Below are 20,058 nucleotides of genomic sequence, written 5' to 3' on the forward strand. Positions count from 1 at the left end.
CTCCTGGCACCTTGTTTACCTGGTCTATAATAAATGTATACCGCTCTTAACTATACTCCTATTTCTAAATTAATTGCACTCGATTCTTTGAAGATATTTTGCTAAAAAAGTACACTTCCATTCTTCCTCTTCGATCAAATTAGGATGAAATATGTATTAATGTCTCTCAGAAAAATACTAGGTTCAGATGTTCACTATATCTGTTACATAACAGAATGAACCAAAATGCAGGGTAGATTTTTCCTGTACCCAACCCCAAAGCTTTAATCGATAATGAAGTGTGTGTGTGTGTGTGTGTGTGTGTGTGTGTGTGTGTGTGTGTGTGTGTGTGTGTGTGTGTGTGTTACAGCAGTTATTCAACAATAATCCGCACAGCCCCATCCATAGATAAGTTTTTTGTTTTCATTGCTGCCTACTCTGTGTAGGCATCAATGAAATTTAAATGTATATTAAGATTCATCCATGAGTCACTTATGTATATGTAAACTACAAATTTTTAAATTTTATAGAGTATATAAGTTTTGGAATATGTGTAATGTAGTCTTATTTTATTATTGTGGATTATTGCTTGACACAGAGTGAAATGGAGACAGAATAAATAATGACAAGTTTAATAATAATTGGAAAACACACATATATTAAATTTAATATTTTCCAATTAATATTAAACTTGTCATTATTTATTCTGTCTCCATTTCACTCTGGGTCAAGCAATAATCCACAATAATAATAATGAATCCAGAGTGCACAGGCCTCTATAATTGTAGTCTTATTTATTTTATTATTTTTTTAAATAAAAATGTTAAAATAAATCCCCACCTATTCGCGGATTTATAGTTCAAAAACATTTTCAGAAACCTCAGCAAGCAGTGAGGGCCTGCTGTATTTTTTGTGCATTAATAAGAGAGATTGTAACTATTTTTATTATGTATTTTTTCTTGCATTTTGAAGGGCACTGGCAGTCCATATCTTCATCTGTCCCATTTAGAAGTTGGTGTATATAAATTTACCTTAAAAGTTACTGATACAGCAGATCAGATTGCTACTGCTGAAGTTCATGTAATTGTTAAGCCGGAGAGCAACACACCTCCTGTTGCTGATGCTGGTCAAGATCAGCATGTCACTTTACCACTGGAGGAGCCAGTACTCTTAGATGGGCAAAAAAGCAAAGATGATATTAAAATTATGAAGTGGAAGTGGAAACAAATTAAGTAAGTAACAGAAAAATTATAAAACAGGTATTCATCAATTTTGAGTGTTTATTTAAAAATGTGACTGTCCAATCTTGGCACCAAGTAAAAACTAGTTAATTTAATGTGATAACAATTTATTAATGAACACAAGATTTATTTTAGCATTTTTCAGCTATTAAAACATGCTTACTTTTGTGACTGGAGCATCTTATATGCTGACAAGGTATCAAGCATAAATAATTGACAGCTTTTTAATAACAAAGAACTTGGTGGTATTGGTTATTGTAGTGAACAAAAAGTTTAAATAAATCCACCTAGAACCCTCTTGTGCCAAGTGGGTTAGCTAAAACATTTTCTGATTTAGCAATGAATAAATTTTTGCAATTTTTATCTCTGCAATTTTTGTCTCTGCATAATGGAATTTAACATGAATGGTTGGCAATTCATATCAGTGACAAAATATTGTTCTCTTTTGTTTATTATACACATGCTGACTAAAAAAATATGAACCTTTATTTAGTATCAGATAGGACCACCTTTGTTTCAAATAACAAAGGTGGTCCTATGTTATTTGGAATCTTATTTGGAAATGGATTCTTATAGAATCCATTCTATGCAAATATGCATAGAATGGATTCTATAAGGTGTTTTAATGCATTTTGGTCTAATTATAATCATTCTTTCATCAAAATATTGCACAACTGCAACAAAGTTGAAGGGAGAGGATTTCATTGCCAAATAGCTCTCTTCAGCATATCCCACACATTCTCAATAAGATTGAGATCAAGTGAATGTGGGGTCCAGAGAAGATGGTGGAAATGTGTCATGTTCTCCAAACTATTCTTACACAATTCTGGCATAATGCACTGTTGCATTGTCATCCATAAAGTGGCCATCACCTTCGGGATAAAAGTATAACTTGTAGTGTGCATTAGATCTTATACAAAATTCAGGCCCTCCTTGGGTCTATTGATACCTTCCACTGGTATCAATAGACCCAATCATTCCAACAAAACATTCACGATACCACCTCCAGATGCTTGGTTTGTCTTAACAAGGCAAGTAGGGTCCATCACTTTATGAGGTTTTTGCCACACTCTCTGCTCATCATCAGTGCAAAACAGTGTATCGCGATTTGTCTTACCATGCCTCTCTTACATTGTTACACTGTCCAATCTTGGCACCATTTCAAGAGGATTTTCCTGTTTTTATCTGAAACAAGTGGGTTCCAAACAGACAGGTGACTGCCAATACCCAAATTTCTTCAATTCCCTGCACATGGTATGGTTGACATAGGGGAGTTCTGAGCTTGGTTGAATTTAGATGTTATTTGCTGCACACTGGATGACTTGTTTTTCCATACAGTCCTCTTAGGGTATGATGGCTTTGCTCTTGAAGTATTGTTTTTCTGCCACATTTACACCTTGGAGATATGGAAGAATTGCTTGCTTTCCAGTTATTAAAAACCTTTGAGATGGATGCTTTTGAGAAACCAGTTATGTCTTTCATTTCTTCAATCACAGCTCCTGCTAAACATATGCCTATGATAAGACATTTTCAAAGTCTGATAGATCACGTTTTCCCCATTCTGCCTTCAGATTAATGCAGTCGAACAGCCTGTGCAGTCTTTATACTCAACATGTCATCACTTCATATCACAATTTTATTTGTGTCTCTTTGCATTCATTTGCATTTCTTCTGTCTGTGACTGTCTTAATACAAAGATTCATATTAGCATTAGCATTAGTAGAGGCATATGATGCAAGGAAGCAAGCTTATGCAGCATCAGCCAAAAAAAAAAAAAAAAAAAACCACTTCCATTTCATCCCCTCTGTTCGTTCGAAATACCTGTCCAGCTGAACCTTAAATTTATTTAGGCTATCAACTTCCACAACAAGGGATATTTTTCTAGTCAGTGTGTATATGTCATTGTGACTGAACAGTGGCCATGACTGTGTTTCAGAACCATGTGGAAAAGGTCCAAGTTTGATTCTGTCGGGATAAGATGAACTTTATTGAATTTTTTAACATTGGCCAAATTAATCTGTCTGAGACAAGGTTATGTTTTTTATTCGTGGAAACTGGTATTTTGTACACAAACAAGTAAAACAGTCATAAATACATAGCCTTAGTTGCCTTGTCATTTATTCTGAAACAACTGAACCCAGCTTTATTTGTAACACAGTCTTGCCATCCTACAGTTGTTTGATACTTTTGTAATCTCATCATAGGGTTGTTGTTGGTTTAATGGCACATTGGCATCTTAGGACATACTGTATTATGTCTGTTCAAGTGTTTGTTTACAGGCTGATCTGCATGATTTTGCAGGCAGAAAAACTTGGAGTTGTTCATTGGGCCAATCATGGACAAAGGATGCCTGCTTCCTTTGTCCATGATTGGCTAATTACAGTCCCAACCGAGGAAGGTTAAGAATTTATGAATGACAAGTAATGAAACCACTGTACTGTCTTAGAGGACTGATTAGAGGTAGACATGTACTTTGGGGATTATTTGGCAAAGCAGTGATAATTTAACTTAGCTTCTTTCACACTGCAAGTTTAAATTGTCACTTTTGAATGAGAGGGTACTCAAAATGGTGACAATGCTGGTGATTCATATATTGAATGGAAGGGAATTTTATGGTGACTCAGTATATGAGCATACATCATTACCAATGGAAAATTTATTGTGCCTCTGTGTAGTGTATGATTGAAAACCCATCAGGAGCACCCCAAAAACAAAGACAGTAAATGAAGGTTACTGTTTTGTATACTACTGCTCCATTAGCTTTGGTGAGTTAGCATTAGCAAATGCACATGATGCAAGAAAGCAAGCTTATATAGCATCAGCCAAAAAAAATTAAAAAATTATAATTTCACCCATCCACTCGCTCCAAATGTCTGTCTAGTTCTGCCTTGAATCTATTTAAGCTATCAACTTCTAAAGTGACAGATGTAAGTTTATTCCAGCAGTCAACCATCCGCTGGGTAAAGACAAACTTCCGCACATCTATCCTACAACTGACTTTCCTCAATTTGAATTTATGCCCTCTCAGGCGATTTATTCTGAGCAAGAGGAAGAATCCTATCAGCATTCAGCATGCTCAAACCATTCAAGGCTTTATACACCTCAATCAGATCACCTCGCAAGTGCCTAGTCTCCAGACACTGTAATTTGCAAAACTTAAGCCTTTCTTCGTAAGAGCAACCTTTGTTCCATTCACTAATCTTGTTGCCCTTCTCTGTACTTGTTCCAACAGCTCTATATCCTTCTCAAAAAGAGGCCTCCAGACCTGTATATGATACTCAGAATTTCGGGAATACCTAATTGAAAAGATGGTTTCGGAAGAATTGAAGCATTTGATGGACGCTCTGAATACAATACCCATTTCATCAAGTGAATGTGAACGAGGGATTTTCACAAATGAATCTGATTGTCAGCTCAACCAAAGCTTTGTTGATGACAAAAACAGTTTCTTCACTACTGTTTGTAGGCCCACCACTGACCCACTTCGATCCAGAAAATATGTTGATTTGTGGCTACTCCGAAAACGTCATTAGGCAAGAGACACACAAAGATTAAGAAAAGAAGTCGGCAGAGGGTGTCAGATGAGAACTTAATAAAAATTTGGAATATTCTACAAAAACTTTATTATGAAATTATTTTTATTTATGTTATTTATTTTTACTTATTATTTTTAGGGGCCGGTCTAACAAAGGACCCCTATAATGTCACTCGGTTGTCTGTCTGTCACAGCATTATATCTCTGGAACCACTTAACCTATTGACTTGAAATTTTGCATAGATTTGTACATCATATGGGCCAACATAATGCCATATTGATCGTTGTTGAAACTAATTTGTCTGAGAAATGGGGGGGTTAAATTATGGGGGAAACAAAAATGCCATCGACAACCTATAGCTTATTATGCACCGTTGGAATGAGCTCGTTGAGCTTTTCCAACGGTGTATAATAATGCTGCCATTTTTAATTTAAAAAAAACCAGACAGGAAAATGTCAGTAATTTTCATGTTCCCCCTCTATTTCCGCACTAATGGAGCTAAAAATTTAAAAATCACATTAGCTATGCATTATTCAATGCTTATAGAGGGAAAACTATTACAATTGAAATTTATCATTTACTTTTTGTGTTAAAATTAAAAAAAACAATTTTTTATTGCACTTCGATAGCATGCTTCTTTGTACTAAGTAACTCTCCTTTTGGTGACAAAAAGGTTGCTAAATAGCTAGTTAATAATTCTATAAAGGTCATTTATAAATTTTGCGACGAGAATTATTTTTAACAATTTTCAAAGCTGGAGTTGTCCCGACAAGGAGGTACTCAGAGGCGGTGGTGGGGAGGTGCCTGCACGGAGTCTTGCACGGCCCTCATCTGCCAGCGCTTTCCCTCCCCAAGACTTTAATCGCTTCTCCAGGAAGAAGTCGGAGTCGCTTCTCCCACCCTTATCATTCACAACAACTGGAAAGACTCAAACAGACAATGTTTTCGTTAGTTCCTCAGTTTTAGGTCTAGCCAGGATACTAGAAACTTTTTTCAGTTACCATAAAGCTCTCTATTTGAGATACTACACTAATGACCATTCATGACTATTGACCCTTCATCTTGAGTGCCCGGCACTCAGTAGTTGACCAATTTATTTACTTATTTTACTCACTCTTTACTTATCTTTTTATATACTTGAATAATAAATTTATGCTTAAAAAACTATGTTAATATACTAAATTTTTTGTTCTTATTCCAAAAACATTACTACTAAAGTAACAATATCAAGAAAAAAAAATTTTTTAGAGTACTTTTCATATCCTTTTAATTTTCAATTTTTCCTGATAGCAAGGAATGAGTACCAGCACCTATTTTTTTTACAAAAAAACACTGGTTATAGTACCTCAATTTCTCTTGAATTGCTCTAATAGATCTTGAGGTATGAAAAATTAAGGTTAGATAGTAAAAGGTGAAAAGTAAAGAAAACAGCTTTATATAATTGTACTTAGGATATATACTGGGAGCGTAACTGCCCGACCCTTTAGTAAGTGATTCTGGTATATCTATAATACGACTCCAGTAGGTGTGTAATAGATAGAAATAAAAATAAAGAATAATATGGAATAATAAGGAAATAAAGGAATGGCTAATTCCAAATACCTAAATATTAACTGATTTTATAATAAATTATAGAAAATCTTTACAGATCATTTAAATTATCCCATTACAGATAATTAAGAATTAACTATTCTTAATTATCTAATATTATCTAACTAATCTAATATTTAGGTATTTGGAATTAGCCATTCCTTTATTTCCTTATTATTCCATATTATTCTTTATTTTTATCTCTATCTGTTAAACACCTACTGGAGTCCTATTATAGACATAACAGGATCCCTTACTAAAGGGTTGGGCAGTTATGCTCCTGGTATATATCCTAAGTACAATTATATAAAGCTGTTTTCTTTACTTTTCACCTTTTACTATCTAACCCTAATTTTTCCTACCTCAAGATCTATTAGAGCAATTCGAGGGAAATTGAGGTACTATAACTATACTTATCCCTACTTCCTTTCTCCTTATGTCAGCAGTAGCTTTCTTTTGCATAAATATAAATCAAATAAAAGTACCACATCAAGGAATTGAAAATTATAGTTGGCCTTCTAATTTCTATTTTCTATATATTCGTTTCGAAGTTATCTGTCTGGCTAAATGTTATCTTGCCTGTTTGCTGCTAAATTTATAACCAAATTAGGCTTTTGTTTAAGTTTAAGAATTGAACTTAGTTAAACAGGCAGATAGCAATCAGAAAGAGATAGCCCTGTTAATTATTGGTGGGATATATTGAAAGGGTTAGCCCTTGAAAAAGTCCCTTTCAATGTATCTGTTTATCAATGATTAGCTACAATCATTATTGTATTATATATTTATATATTAATATGCCGACCGGGTAAAGCACCTAACCGGCAACCCAAAGGTCGCGGGTTCGATTCCCGCCTCGGGCTTGGATCAAAGTACTGCAAAAACCTTGGGAGGTGCAATATGGCCGCAGAAGCCGATGCGCCAACAACTACCAAATAAAAAAAAAATATATATATATTATTACTGATTATATGTTTATTTCCAGAGTATGGCATTGTAGACCTACACAGGCTATCATAGCCTTTATAAGTTATTTTGGCCCAATGGCCCGCAGTATACCGTTATGTTTATACACATATTCAGTATCTATAATAGTACATATTATACTTTTACTATAATAACTAGATTACAGACTGATGTAATGTTCAATCTACTATTGATGGCATTAATCTTATCTGGAAAAAAACTTTTACATTTATCCCTACTTTTTATACACACACACACACACACACACATATATATATATATATCCAATATTTTAAAATTAAATAAAACATAAGCCAGTAGTATGGCAAAAACTGTAGAGTGAAAATTAACATAAAAATAACCCAAAATAAAACAAACGAACAGAAAAAGGAGAGTAAAGGTAAGACATAAACAGTAGCCGAGAAACCCTTATATAATTTCGCACTTTAAATCCAATTAATAAGACCGATATAAATTTAAAATAATGCCAATTACATAATAATTTAGCGGTATCAGTTCCGAAAGATGTGAAATATCACCAGAAAGGGTTAAAGGAACTACTAAAAGATAACAAAATCAAAATAAAATAGACTGACCATTATGCCCCATATCGAGAGGACCACGAGGCCAATAATGGTCATGGAATCGCTGCATTTCAATTGCTATACAAATCTGCGCAAAGGCGAAAAGATCGAACTACCAATCCATCCTTTCCCCTCCGATCGATCCACCAATGCAGAGGATTTGCACAGCAGTGGTCCTTGCGGATGGAGTCATGGAATCACAACGGATTCCATGACCATTATTGGCCTCGTGGTCCTCTGTCGATATGGGGCATAATGGTCAGTCTATTTTATTTTGATTTTGTTATCTTTTAGTAGTTCCTTTAACCCTTTCTGGTGATATTTCAAGTCTTTCAGAACTGGTACCTCTCGGGGGGGGGGGGGGTACTGCTAAATTATTATGTAATTGGCATTATTTTAAATTTATATCGGTCTTATTAATTGGATTTAAAGTGCGAAATTATATAAGGGTTTCTTGGCTACTATTTATGTCTTACCTTTACTCTCCTTTTTCCGTTTGTTTGTTTTATTTTGGGTTATTTTTATGTTAATTTTTGCTCTACAGTTTTTGCCATACTACTGGCTTATGTTTTATTTTTTTATTTAATTTTATTTAATTTTAAAATATTGGATATATCTTGGCTTTATATGGAGGATTTGCGTGTCACTGCCTCTAATGAAAGCTCAATATTTATTTATTTATTTATTTATTTATTTTATTTTAACTTTTGTCATTATTCAAATATATATATACACACATAAAAAAGCAGAATTAACACTGATATCCAAATTATTATATAATTTTAGATAATTTAAATTACAGATATATTCAGGACAGGACAAATTAATACCATCAGAAATGTTTGAACATTACATAAGCCTGCAAAAATACAAGATATTTATTTTTATTTCAATCTATAAAGCTTAAGAAAAAGGTGTAACCATAACCTACAAAGGGTCCTAACCATCTCAATATCTAGCTAAGTCATACTAATTCCAATATTAACCAAATAAACAATCAATATTACCATAATGTCGTTACTGAATAAGGCCTACCTCACAATATATGCTATCAATAACAACATGAACTATCTGTTTCTGTTAGTTACACGCCAGCCTCACCATATTCAGCTATTATACAGGGTGTTTCAGTTAAACGTTTCAGAACTTCTAAGAGGGGTAGGGTACATCCTGACAACTCGAAATCATATAGCAATGTGGGGTCGGAAATGCTTTCCTGAAGCGGTATTGTACACAGTAGTCGTCGTGCGACGTCGTGCAGCACAGATTCGATTTTCGGTCAATGTATGGGCCGGTATTATGGGAGATCACCTCATCAGACCTTATCTGTTACCGTGTCGTCTAACCGGACCTATCTACTTGATCTTTCTGCAGCAAGTATTGCCACAACTTTTGAGAGATGAATAGATTTCTGCATCAACGCAACAGACAATGGGTTCCAACACGATGGAGCACCTGCCCATTATACCGGAGATGTTCGTAACTACCTGGATGTCACATTTGGTCAACAGTGGATCGGACGTGGAGGTCCCATGCGTTGGCCTGCTCGGTCACCCGACCTATCATGTCTTGATTTTTATTTCTGGGGTCATATGAAATCGCTAGTTTATGACACCCCTGTTGACAATGCTGAGGAGCTGGTTGCAAGAATCGCAGTAGCTGCCGAAGAAATTCGCAATTCGCCTGGAGTATTCCAGAATGTTCGGATGTCCATGCGTCGGAGATGTGAGGCGTGCATTGTAGCCCATGGAAGAAACTTCGAACACTTACTTTAATCCATGTACCTTTTGCTTCTTTTCATGTATTATTAAAACGATTTCTCACTTACGGTCTCTTTTCTTTATGGTGCTTCTGTGTACAACACCGCTTCAGGAAAGCATTTCCGACCCCACATTGCTATATGATTTCGAGTTGTCAGGATGTACCCTACCCCTCTTAGAAGTTCTGAAACGTTTAACTGAAACACCCTGTATATACTATACTAAATATTGTATACATAATAGCTTTAAGATTAAATTTAAGTAGCTAAATGAGCTAATGGAACGAAAATAAATATGAAACTCGTAATAAAAATTAGAATGGCAGACTGGCAAAATATAACTGCTAGCCCTACAGATAGCCAAACTCTTAAACATTAATGGAATATTTTGAGGCATAAGATACAAGAGTTAGATAGCATAAAGATAAAAGTAGAGGTAAAGACAGCAGACTACTTCGGAAAATTACTGGGGGTGTAAATTTCGTGGGTTATCTTAGTAGCCATTTCCGGTTCAGTGGCAGTTCACGGACAGGGATTTACACCCACGGTAATTTTCCGAAGTAGTTTGCTGTCTTCACCTCTACTTTTATCTTTATGCTATCTAACTCTTGTATCTTACGCCTCAAAATCTATTAGAGTAATTCGAGGGAGATTGAGGTACTATTGCTATACTTGTTGCCTATTTCTTTCGCCTGTTTTTTGGGCTTATGCCCTCGCTATTCTTTCCTCCTGTCCTTTTTGCTACGGAAACAGAAATACTCGTGTAAATATTCCATTAACGTTTAAGAGTTTGGCTATCTGTAGGGTTAGCTGTTATATTTTGCCAGTCTGTCGTTCTAATTTTTATTACGAGTTTCATATTTATTTTGGTTGCATTAGCTCATTTAGCTACTTAAATTTAATCTTAAAGCTATTATGTATACTATATTTAGTATATATGAATATGGTGAGGCTGGCATGTAACTAGCAGAAACAGATAGCTCATGTTGTTATTGATGGCATATGTTGAGAGGCACTAGCCCCTGTTGATGTGTTTTTCGATGTAGGCCTTATTCAGTAACGACATTATGGTAATATTGATAGTTATATTGATTTTTTATTTTGTTAATATTGGAATTAGTATGACTTAGTTGGATATTGAGACAGTTAGGGCCGGTTACACCTTTTTCTTAAGCTTTATAAACTGAATTAAAAAGAAATATCTCGTATATATATATATATATATATATTAAATGTAATATAAAATTAAAGTTTCAGTTGATAAATAAAAATAAATAAGCAAGGTATGACAGATGCACCAAAACCACAAAACAGCAGTGAAGGATGCAAAAGTATATATAAATATATAGGAATAGATAAGTCTGATAAAGTTTGCACAGATAGAGGTGAAAAGTACACAAAGTGCCAAAGACTAGAAGGGTAGAAAAAAAGAAGTATTGTAGGTGTGAAAAGCAAAAGAATGTTAATATCCTAAAAGTTATGATGATTTAAGACAATTATGGGCCAAATTGCAAAGCCAATTAGAGGTGAGGGAACTGTAAAGTAAAATGATTAATACCAAATGATTAAACAAATAATAATAAATAAATAATAAAAAATAAAAGGTGGTAAAGCTGTCATCAGATATGGGTGGGCAAATTTAGTTATAGGTCAAAAACAGGGATAGCAAAAATGCAAAATCTGATGTCAGCTGAAGTAAATATTGATACATGGTCAGGTATTTCATCAGGAGATTACACCTGATTATGTATCAGGAACTGCATTTCTACGCATCTCTGTTTCACCAAGTTCTTGGTGGAAGACTTGTGGATTGCATATGTGTAAGTCTCATAGTATGATAACTTTTATGGGGTGACTTGAAAGGTGATTAACTTGTTTCTTCTTCATACTGTCTATTTTTCAGGCATGTAGAAAAATACAAAAGCTTTCCCATCTGATATACAACAAACTATATGTGAGAGGAAATAGCCAGGATAGGAATTAGCCATATATCTCATTAAGTTCCTTATAGACAACATACCCAGATCACATCACACTATAAAGACACCAAAGACTTCCTGGGGAAATTGAAAAATGTCTGCCCATCAGAATGTTATCCATGCCACTGATGGGTTTGGGGAAGGAGTAGGGCAACATAATGACCTTATAGAGAAAATTGCACAAATGAATTTAACTGTTCAGATAGTGAACTTAGCATAGAATGTCAATTGCTATGCAAATATTGTTACAGACTTTGAGAAATAGTACTATATCATCCACTTCATTTATTTTATTTTCATAAACTAATCATTTTTATTACAGAAATTGGTTAGCATCTCCTAAGGTAACAGAAATCCAAATTGTTTAAAATATTAATGTTTCATTTCTCACTTGTTGAAAAGGTCGCCTGCTAAGCTGCTAGAATTAGACAACTATAAAATCCCACCTCACTCTCTGTAGTGTATTTACTCATCTGATATATTACTGGTGTATCCATGGTAATTCAGTGTATAATTTTTTTATATATATTTTACAATTTAACTATTAAATTAAATTCCAATAGATTGAAACCTAAATTTTTATCTGCTTATTGTGTGTATATGTTTAAAGAAGAAATTTATGTAGCATTCTTTCATGAAGTATTTTTTATTATTATTTTTAGAGGACCTCAGTTGTCAACTATAGAGGACAGTGAAAAAGCTGTGGCTAAAGTGAGTCATTTAATACCTGGAGAATATCAGTTTCAGTTAACAGTTTTTGATGAAAAAGAGTCTAACAGTTCTGCATTAATAACAGTATTTGTAACCCAAAGTATGTATATTATATCACTTGTTAATGATTATAATGTTTTTATTTGCAGTATTAGTGTTATTTAATAGTAGTTTTCTTCAATAATTTTGGCTATCATGCTCTCTCTTATGTTGTTGATCACGACTAACATATTTAGAAGATTTCTTAAATGCTTGACTGTCTTGGTGACACTGTCAGCAATAAGCTTTAAGTGGAAGTCTCAGTTTATCATAAAAACAAACTTAGCTGTAGATATATATATATATATATATATATATATACATCTGATAATTAAAATAAATATGATATTTAAAATAAAAAACATCAGCCAGTAGTACGGCAAAAATGCAGAGCGAAAAGAAACGCAAAAAAAATATAAAATAAACAAACAGGGAAGGGAAAGTAGAGATAATAAGACAGAAAGGTAGTCGATAATCCCCTGTATAATTTAGTCATTAAAATTTAGTCATTTTACATCACATTATATACTGTATATACATACATACATAGTGGCATAGTGTTTTGTGGAAGGCACCACCAGTGGTTTCCCACATCTGCACCATAGTACTCTGTGAAGAATTTACAGAATCTCTGTAAAAGCCAGAAAAAGTGTGGTGTCTGGTTTGTGACAGAGTTGTGCTGTGGTCTGTTGTTCTGTCTCTGGCTGTTTAGCCGCAAGGCCCCTAAGGGAACCCCACGTTGCTATATACATACATACAGTACAGTGGAACCTCTATATTCATCAAATCCAATATTCGTCACGAAAAGTCACCCACAACATGGTTAAGCTAGCCTCGTGCGATAGCCCAGCAGTCTGCCTTGTGTGATCATTCAGTGCGTATCACCTGTTTGAATTTTTTTTTTTAATTTTGCAATATTTTTCAGTTATCTTTGTAAAAAGAAGTGACCATGACTCCAAAAAAGTGTAGTGAAGAAAAATAACCAAAAAGGAAAGCTGTGAGAACCACAATTGAGTTGAAAAAAGAAATCATTGCTAAGTTTGAAAGTGGAACACGTGTTTCCAACTTAGCGTTAGAATTTAACATGCCAAGAACTACGGTAAGCAGCATAATTAAAAATAAAGAAGCAATTAAAATGACTGATGTGGTAAAAGGTGTAAAAATTCTTGCTGCTAAAAGATCACAAACATATGAAGACATGAAAAATCTTTTATTAGTATGGATTACTGAAAAGCAAATGGCTGGTGATAGTATATCAGAATCTATCATCGATAAAAAAGCAAAGCAGTTATATGATGACCTACAGCAAAAGAACCCAGGAACCAGTGGTGATTTCATGGCAAGTAGGGACTGATTCAAAAAATTTAAAAGGCGAACGGGTATTCATAGTGTAGTTAGGCATGGAGAGGCTTCCATCTCGAATGCAGAAGATGCTAAAAAGTTTGTTGAAGATTTCAAACACTATGTAGACACTGAGAGATTTATCCCTCAACAAGTTTTTAATTGTGATGAGATGGGCCTATTCTGGAAAAAAATGCCTAGAAGAACCTACATCACAAAAGAGGAAAAAACATTGCCCGGACACAAACCAATGAAAGACAGATTAACACACTTGCTGTGTGGTAACGCTAGTGGGGACTGCAAAATTAAGCCACTGTTTGTTTTTTTTTTTACGGAAACCCCAAACATGAGTGGTATTAGAACCTATAGTACTTAGTACCATGCTTGGGTTAGAGGTTGAGAAGATGAAAGAAGATATTTGTTGACATTAGACTTGAATTTCTGTAGACTGCAATTTTCAGGAAATACATGTGAAGGAAGGTTGTTCCAGAAAACGGCAGTTGGATGAATAAACGAGGAAGATGAAAAGTTGGTTCTATGAGTTTGAAGTTGGACAGTAAATGGATGTTGGCTGGTGGCAGCACATGTTCGGACTGTTTTGAAAGAGAGAGCAGGAATTATAGAAGCCAATTCAGAAGAACAGTGCCCATGGAAGTATCTGTAGAAAAGGCATGCAGCAGAAACAGTACGTCTGTGGACAGAGAGTGGAGAGATTTTTTTTTTTTTTTTTTTTTTTTTGATTTGGTAGTTGTTGGCGCATCGGCTTCTGTGGCCATATTGCACCTCCCAAGGTTTTTGCAGTACTTTGATCCAAGCCCGAGGCGGGAATCGAACCCGCGACCTTTGGATTGCCGGGCAGGTACTTTACCCACTCGGCTAGCCCGGTCGGCGAGAGTGGAGAGAGACTCTGTTAGAGAGGAGTCATTAATTAACCTAACAGCCCTCTTCTGAATGGAATCTAGAAGCCTGAGAATGGTTTTGGGGGCACCGCCCCAGATGTGGGAACAATATTCCATGGTAGGGTGGATTTGCGATTTGTACAGAGTGAACAGCTGTTTGGAAGAAAAGTAATGCCGAGAGTGAAAGAGAAAACCAAGTTTTTAGATGCAGAGGAAGCAATATTTGTAATGTGCTTGTGCCAAGAGAGATTAGAAGTGAGGGTAATCCCCAAAAGAGATATATCATTTTGCCTAGAAATCGGAGTGTCACCAAACATAAGCATAGGAACAGAAGAATCCTTTTTGTGAGATAAAAGACAACATTGAATTTTAGAAGGATTGAAATCAACTAAGTTGTCTTTGCCCCACTTGAGAATTACCTGGAGATCAGCATTTAAAGAATTAGTAGCGGATATTCGAAATGTTGAAGCTGATTGAGCAGGGCAAGGTTTTTCAAAATGGAAAGGGGAATGCAATGTGCCATCATCGGCAAAACTATGGATAGGATTTCCAGTCAATGGAAGAAGGTCATTAATATACAAGAGGAAAAGAGTGGGGGAAAGAACTCAACCTTTGGGGACACCAGCATTAGTGGAGAAGTTATAAGACACAGAGCCACATACCATCACCCTCAGTGAGCGATCAGAGAGAAAACTGGATAACCAATTACTAAAAACAGTTGGCAAACCATAAGATGGAAGCTTGTTTAGAAGACCTTTATGCCAAACACGATCAAAAGCCTTTGAGATGTCAAGAGCAACTACTTGTGTTTCACCGAATCTTTCCATTGAATTAGTCCATAAATGGGTAACATAAGCCAGAATATCACGTGGATCGACATTGACGGAATCCATACTGGCGATTGTTGATCAGACGGAAGGTTTCTAGGTAGTTTAAGAGTTGGCGGTTAATTGATTTCTCCATTACTTTAGAAAGATTAGAAGTAATTGCAATGGGACGTTTATTGGATGGGAGGGACATGTCACCCTTTTTAGGAACTGGCTGGATATGAGCAAATTTCCAAGCAGAAGGAAAAACACCTTTGGAATAAGAAAGTGAAAAAAGGTGGCAAAGAACAGGAGTAAGTTCAGGAGCACAGGTTTTGAGAACAAATGGAGAAATACCATCAGTACCTGGAGCTTTCTTAGCATCGAGATTTGTCAAAATCCTTCTGGCATCCTTTTGATGAAGATCACGGGAGCCATTGAATGGAGCGTGTTGGGAATGGTGGGAGGTGTTTTACCAAGATCATTAATACATGAGTTGGAAGAAATATGGGATACTAGCAGGTCCACTTTATCCTTGGCTTGAAGTGACAACAGAACAGTCTGGTTTGACAGCGGTGGGAGCAAAGATGGACAAAAGTTGCAGCCAATAGCTTTGGCAAAGAGATCAGAATGCTTGGCTACCATTAGGGCAAGAAGCAAGTATTTTACTCTTAGCCTGTTCAAAATCTAATTTGGACTGATTAGTGACCACTTTACAATTGTTGCGAGCTTTGATGTAGGCAGAAAATCAAATTGAGGAAACAAGCCAATTGCAACGTTCTTCTTTTGAACAGCCTTAGCACATTTATTGGAAAACCAAGGTTTAGATAAAGGATGAGATTTTAAAGTGGAGTGTGGGATAAAGGATTCCATTCCTGCAAGCATAATTTCACTTACACAATCTGAGCATATGCTGACATCAGAAGTTTTGAAACAGTAATCTGACCAAGGAAAAGAAGAAAATAAATCCCATAGGTCATCCCATTTTGCATTCTTATAATGCTAAACAATACAAGGCTTTGAACAGCCATGAGATAAAGGCTCCATTGGAGAAGAAACAATCACCAAGTTGTGATCTGAGGTACCTAAAGGACCACTCACTTTGACCGTGTACTTAGAAGGGTTGTTTGTGAGAAAAAGATCAACCATGTTGGCTGTATAGTTGGGATTGTCCGGTATTCTTGTAGGTAAATGAAAAATCTGTGCAGGGTCATTAGAAATTGCAAAAGCCTCATCATCTCAACAAGCTGGGTCGGTGTGACTAGAAATCGGAAGCCTAAGGGAGTTGTGAACATTAAAATCACCAAGGAAAATTACCTCACTGTTAGGAAAGTTGGACTGGAGAAAGTCAAAAAGCTCCAAGTGATTAGTGGAGTTGGGAGAATGGTAGAGACAATGGATGAATTTGACACAATGAGGTAGAGAGATTTTAAGCCAGAGAAGATTGAAAAGAGGAGGTTCCAAATTACCAAATCTCTGACAGGGAATATTGGAATGGACATATGCACAAGTACCACCTTTGAGGCAAAAGGAATCATACAGCAAATAATTTGGGTAACTGAGATGAGCAGTAATTGAATCAATCGATAACTGTGATTCTGTCAGAAAAAGTACATGGGGTGTGGCAGACTGCAAGTGGAAATGGACATCGTTGAGATTAGAACTGAGACCACGTATATTTGTGAAATGAACTAGGAAGTATTTGGGAGGTTTAGATCTTTTCGCAGATAAGCTTACTCTATTAGTTTTGCAATTCATGGTGTATTCAACAGTAAAGAAATGTGGGGGGAGACATGCTGTATGAAGTAATGAAATTTTTGGATATGGCGTACACATGGTAAGAATATACCCAGATCCTTGATGTAATGTGGCCTCGACAATGCCCCCCTGCACACACACACTATTCGGACTCCCTCCAGTCACTATCTGGTAGAGTAGAGGTAGCAAGATTATACACTAGCTGATCTGGAAGCTTCCTAAAGAGTTACCAATAGGTTCAGTCCAGTGTACTAACTAGCGGCCAGCCTGCGAACACCGTTTTAGAGCTGTACCCTCGAAATGTAAGGAAGATTGGATCTCACCATGATGTTCATCATAACCTCAAAAGTCATCAGTCATACTGCGTGATGGAAGAGATGGAGAAGGATTGACTGGAACTTAGGTCTGGAGTCTAAACATGGGTTCCACCACTTCAAGCCTCCAATAAGCAAAGTGGTGGTATTGCACCGGTTGATGAGAGTCATCTACCACCTAGTATTGCCTGGTAACATAGAGGGGCGGCATTCCTCCATGTGGTGTGGGCGCCACACCTCGACCCCTGCTTACGTTGGTGGTCACCCAGTGTGCTTGTGCATGGAGATTATATCCAGGATTACTAACAGTCCCACCATCGTGAAGGTGCAAGCAGAGAATTTAGCTGTCACAGGCAGTCCAGACTTCGCTGAAATTGGGTCTACTTGACTTGAATGTCACCCGAATATCAGTTACATCAGCATTTTAGACTCCCAGGTAGCAAGTACAGCTTGTCTGGCATAACTGAGAGAATGTCTATGACAACCTCAAGGACATCATTTAGAAAATCCGAGAGTTTTTAAGAAGAACAATATAAAAAGTAAACTAAATGTGATGTGTAGGGCTGACAGTAAAGCTTGGGTAACAAGACATTTTTTCCTGGAGTGGATTCACGAAGTGTTTGACCCAAGTGTGAAAGCTTATCTAGAAAGTTATAATTTACCTGTAAAGCTCCTGCTCCTGCTCATCCCCCTGGCTTGGAAGACGATTTGGCAGGGGAATACAGCTTTATTCGAATTAAATATCTACCACCAAACACAACTCCTCTAATCCAACCCATGGATCAGCAGGTCATTGCCTTTATTTGCATTAAATATCTACTACCAAACACAACTCCCCTATTCCAACCCATTGATCAGCAGGTCATTGCCTGTTTTAAAAAACTTTATACAAAAGCCCCTGTTTCAAAGGTGTTTTGAAATGACATCGGAGACAGAACTTACATTGAGAGAATTTTTTGAAAAATCACTTCAATATCCTCCATTGTTTGAAGATAATTGATAAGACATGGGGGGAAGTGTCTTGCAGAACTCGGCCTGGAGGAAATTGTGGCCAGAGTGTGTGTCAGAAAGAGACTTTGAAGGTTTTGTGTCAGAGCCTGTTGTTGATGAAATTGTGTCTCTGGGCAGGTCCATGGGATTGGAGGTTGATAGTGAGGATGTAGGAGGACCATGGAAGGGAGCTCACCACAGAAGAACTGTTGGACCTTCATAAAGGACAGTAAACTGAGGCAGTGGAGGAAATTTCATCAAACGAGGAAGGGTCAAGTAAAGGCAGCATCCCAACCGCTGACATTAAGGAAATGCTGTCCAATTGGGCCAAAACACAGAGTATGGTTGAGAAGTGGCACCCGAATATTGCCGTAATTAATCAAAATATAAATTCATTTAATGATAGTGTGATTGGCTACTTTCAGAAAATTTTAAAAAACAGTCAGAAATAGACAACATTGGACAAGTTCTTTGCTAAATCGAGTGCTAGTGAATCATCGGGAAAGGGATAAAAAAGACATCGATCGCAAGAATTGGAGTTACCTGATGTTTTAATGGAAGGTGACTCCACTTCTAAACAATAATTCCTTTCCTCCTCCTCTTCAGCTTCTGCCATCATTGCTCCTCAGTAAAGGTAAAGCTCTGATTAAATGTTTATTTATTTATGTATTAGATTCGGGGCTGGGAATGGATTATTCCAGTTTGTTAATTCCTACGGAAAAAATTGATTCTATATTCGTCCGTCCCTCAGGAACGGATTAATGACGAATATAGAGGTTCCACTGTATATGAATGTATGTAAACTGTGCGTATTAATAAATGGAAAAAAAATGCAGTCTGATTCACAATGTTATCTGCTTGATTTTGGAAATGGAATCAAGTACTGGAAAGTGGTGGAAGCAAATCTGGCTCTAAAATTGTGTAGTTTTTTAAAAAATTCAAAAATTCTTTAAATAAAAACAAAGCTTATATCGAAACACTTATAAGACTTTAATAAAAACTTTAAAATAAAAGTTTTATTTGAAACTTATTTTAAAACTTTAAAATATATTTTATTGCTATATATGATTAAAAGATATTCCACAGGATATCTCTGTGTGCATTTATATACTTATATATCTGTGTGCATTCATATCTAAATAACAACATGGCTAGGAAGGATATCTGTTGGTTTGGGGGCTTTCCTTGGTGAACCCTCTTTGAATTCAACACTGCTTGATGCAAGTTATCTTGTACTAGTAGGTATAGCTAGAAATTCATTGTTTAAAAACCATGCATAGTAGTTATAAGTCAACACCGTTTCAGAATGCCTTAACCCCTACCCTCCTTGGAAAGTGTGTGATTACTTCAGGTTTCTGTAGGGTAGTATGTGTTTTTGGTATTCTTTATGGTGAAGTAATTTCATAATCATTCACTGAACTGTTCATTTAAAATGAATGAACTTCTGAACTTTAAAAAAAGTATACTTTTTTTTTATACTTCTGTGTTTCTCACACAGAGTCAGTGGTAAATAGTTGTGTTTGTGAAGAGTCTTGTAAATATGGCTTTAAGTATTACATCAGCAGAACT

At 36.0% G+C, this 20,058-nt stretch overlaps 1 protein-coding gene across 1 annotated transcript in view; it reads left to right on the plus strand.

Moving 5' to 3' along the window:
- The window catches only part of LOC150077254 (dyslexia-associated protein KIAA0319), a 281,532-nt gene that overhangs the window by 178,389 nt on the left and 83,085 nt on the right, over positions 1–20,058 (plus strand). The window contains exons 15-16 of the mRNA XM_090386205.1: positions 952–1,211; positions 12,294–12,442. Coding sequence (XP_090242331.1) covers positions 952–1,211; positions 12,294–12,442 — 409 coding nt within the window. The remainder of the gene's footprint in view (positions 1–951; positions 1,212–12,293; positions 12,443–20,058) is intronic.

Source organism: Mastigoproctus giganteus, chromosome 12 (assembly GCF_048544385.1).
Source record: "Mastigoproctus giganteus isolate SK-2022 chromosome 12, ASM4854438v1, whole genome shotgun sequence".
Taxonomy (NCBI): Eukaryota; Metazoa; Arthropoda; class Arachnida; order Uropygi; family Thelyphonidae; genus Mastigoproctus; species Mastigoproctus giganteus.